Source organism: Poecilia reticulata, linkage group LG9, assembly GCF_000633615.1.
Source record: "Poecilia reticulata strain Guanapo linkage group LG9, Guppy_female_1.0+MT, whole genome shotgun sequence".
Lineage (NCBI taxonomy): Eukaryota > Metazoa > Chordata > Actinopteri > Cyprinodontiformes > Poeciliidae > Poecilia > Poecilia reticulata.
Window position 1 is genome coordinate 33,968,052 of NC_024339.1, and position 3,010 is coordinate 33,971,061.

The 3,010-nt window shown below is 42.1% G+C and overlaps 1 protein-coding gene across 2 annotated transcripts in view; it reads left to right on the forward strand.

Annotated features, from left to right (window-relative positions):
* LOC103470831 (solute carrier family 12 member 2) overlaps positions 1-3,010 on the forward strand; it is a 16,521-nt gene that overhangs the window by 12,786 nt on the left and 725 nt on the right. For both annotated transcript variants that reach the window (XR_001776938.1, XM_008419509.2), the window contains exons 19-25: positions 325-404; positions 619-759; positions 1,421-1,534; positions 1,723-1,834; positions 1,903-1,989; positions 2,183-2,318; positions 2,402-2,469. Coding sequence is in view for 1 of the 2 variants with exons in the window: in XM_008419509.2 (XP_008417731.1) it covers positions 325-404; positions 619-759; positions 1,421-1,534; positions 1,723-1,834; positions 1,903-1,989; positions 2,183-2,318; positions 2,402-2,469 (738 nt within the window). In the remaining variant the exon portion in view is untranslated. The remainder of the gene's footprint in view (positions 1-324; positions 405-618; positions 760-1,420; positions 1,535-1,722; positions 1,835-1,902; positions 1,990-2,182; positions 2,319-2,401; positions 2,470-3,010) is intronic.

Below are 3,010 nucleotides of genomic sequence, written 5' to 3' on the forward strand. Positions count from 1 at the left end.
AGACAAATTTCTCCTACAGGAGACCAATAAAGTATCTTATCTTTATATGTAGACATTATCCTTGCATATGCTTGCATTAGCTTGGGATATGCTAACATCAGCCTTGGATAGGTTAGCATCTAGCAGGCTAATCTGGTCACCTGCATCTTGTACAGCAAAGAAAAATGGTAACCATACGTTATCTTTAAGCGTCGTACGTTAGCACGTCGTTTCTGAACTCTGCCCTGAATATTTTAGTCTCTGTTCCAGACCTGCTGATTTCTTCATCTTCTCTACATGCCAAGAATCTTTAGTGACACAAAGTTTCGTTGTTAAACGTTGCAGTGATGCGTTCGACCTGCAGTTTGGGGTGGTGATCCTCAGGCTGATGGATGGACTGGACATCTCTCACATCCCAGGACAAGGTACCTCCAAGTTTTTACTGTAAATATGTCAGTTTTCAACGTCCGACAGCTTCGTTTTCTCCAAATTCATATCCTCAGTTCTTCTTTCTACCCTTTCCAAGAATACGACGGAGCATAAAAAGAACCAGAATCGACATCCTGAACTTCTGAAATTCATTCTAATGCAGTTCTAAGTTTTAGGAAATGTCAGAAACAAAGATGTTTTGCTCTGTAGATGAGCTGCTGTCGCCCAGTGAGAAACCGCCGAAGGAAAGCAAAGATGTTCTGATTTCCGTCGGTCCTGCTAAAGACTCGGACTCGGATTCCTGTCCATCCAAAACCCACAGCAACCAGAGCAGCCCGCTCATCATCAGAGGTAGAGGAAACAGCGCTTTAGCATGTAGCGCACTTTGCTTCCCCTACATACATTTTTACAGATAAAATAATTTGCTGTTTTGTAAACTTTAGCTGATGAGCTAATGGACTAAATTAGTTTTTCCAGAAAATTCCAAGGCGCTAATTTACTGAATTATAAGCTTTTGKTTGAAGGTTAAAGTGAATTAGAGCTAATGTTTCATGTAACRCTTCAGCATTTTTGCTAACTTTAWAAAAYATTTACTYAGTTATACTTATTAAAAGTTTTGCTAATAGTGGAGCAAATTTTTMATTTAGCTTTAGTTTCTACTAAATTAGCTTTTCATAARAAACTAAAGCACTAATTTACTTGGCTGTAAGTTGTAATAATATTCCACTGATGTGCTAATAGCTGACCGGATGTATCTTTGAGCATTTTAGCTAAGTTTGAAAATGTCCAAATTAAATTGGTGCTCAAAGGCTGTAGCTCACGTTCAGGTATAATTTGAATTAAAGTTAGCACTTTAGCATTAGCAGAGCTAATGTTTATGACTGGTTCTCTATGGTTAGCGCAGCTAACTCTGAGCTGATATCAGGTTTATTGTAACAAGGGGAATAAATCTAAAACTGCTGCTTTTAATCACTGCTCGTCACATTTAGAGGTTAAATGTTTTACTCTGCAGCTACCAAAAGTCCTCTGAGTCTGACGGACCAGCGTCTGCTGGAGAGCAGCCAGATGTTCAAGAAGAAACAGGGGAAGGGAACCATCGACGTCTGGTGGCTGTTTGACGACGGAGGTCAGATTTTAAAAATTATCCCACCAAACTTATGAACCCACATTCAGACAGAACCACTGTCAGGTTCCGTTTTCCATTTTCACTGCAGGTTACTGAACCGTTCAGATGTTTCTTCAATCCTTTAAACCAGAGAACAGAGGAAATCCTGCCTGAGTGAAAACAAACCTGCTTTTCGTGTTTTCCTGCAGGTCTGACTCTGCTGATCCCCTACCTGCTGACCAACAGGAGCAAATGGGGCGACTGCAGGATCCGGGTCTTCATCGGCGGGAAGATCAACCGGATCGACCACGACCGCCGAGCGTGAGTCTCCGTCTCACGTTTTCTGCCCCGCTGTTTTCTGTCTCCAAGCTGCTGCTGCGTCTCTGCAGGATGGCCACGCTGCTCAGCAGGTTCAGGATCGACTTCTCCGACATCAACGTCCTCGGAGACATCAACGTGAAACCCAAGAAACACAAGTAAGACCCAAACGCCTGCTGCCTTCCGGTTTAGCTAACCCCGACGGGGTTTAGTCTCCGATTCAATGGAGACTCAGCTGGTAAATCTACCATAAATCTCAGGAAACGTTTCCAGTGTGACGCCAAACGTAGCTCCATCTTTGCAGCCGACTGCGTCGTAAAGACATTTCCAACAGTGTTTCTGCTGTGACAGCAAGCTGAGCTTCAAGGAGCTGACCGAGCCGTACCGGCTGAAGGAGGACGACATGGAGCAGGAGGCGGCGGAGAGGCTGAAGGCCCAGGAGCCCTGGAGGATCACCGACAACGAGCTGGAGCTCTACAAAGCCAAGGTTCCCTCTTCTCACTCACCGACCCCGATTAAAAACCTGAACTCATCACTGACACCAAGATGAATGTATGATTTCTCCTCCAGACCAACCGTCAGATCCGACTGAACGAGCTGCTGAAGGAACACTCCAGCAGCGCCAAGCTAATCGTGGTGTAAGAACTGCTTCAGCTTCCTTTGACAGAAACGAACAGATTTATTGTTACAATAAACCTGATATCAGCTCAGAGTTAGCTGAAACATAAACATTAGCTCTGCTAATGCTAAAGTGCTAACTTTAATTCAAATTACATCTGAACGTGAGCTTCAGCCTTTGAGCACCAATTTAATTTGGACATTTTCAAACTTAGCTAAAATGCTCAGATACATCAGGTCAGCTATTAGCACATCAGTGGAATATTATTACAGCTTACAGCCAAGTAAATTAGTGCTTTAGTTTCTTATGAAAAGCTAATTTAGTAGAAACTAAAGCTAAATGAAAAATTTGCTCCACTATTAGCAAAACTTTTAATAAGTATAACTGAGTAAATATTTTTTAAAGTTAGCAAAAATGCTGAAGTGTTACATGAAACATTAGCTCTAATTCACTTTAACCTTCAACCAAAAGCTTATAATTCAGTAAATTAGCGCCTTGGAATTTTCTGGAAAAACTAATTTAGTCCATTAGCTCATCAGCTAAAGTTTACAAAACAGCAA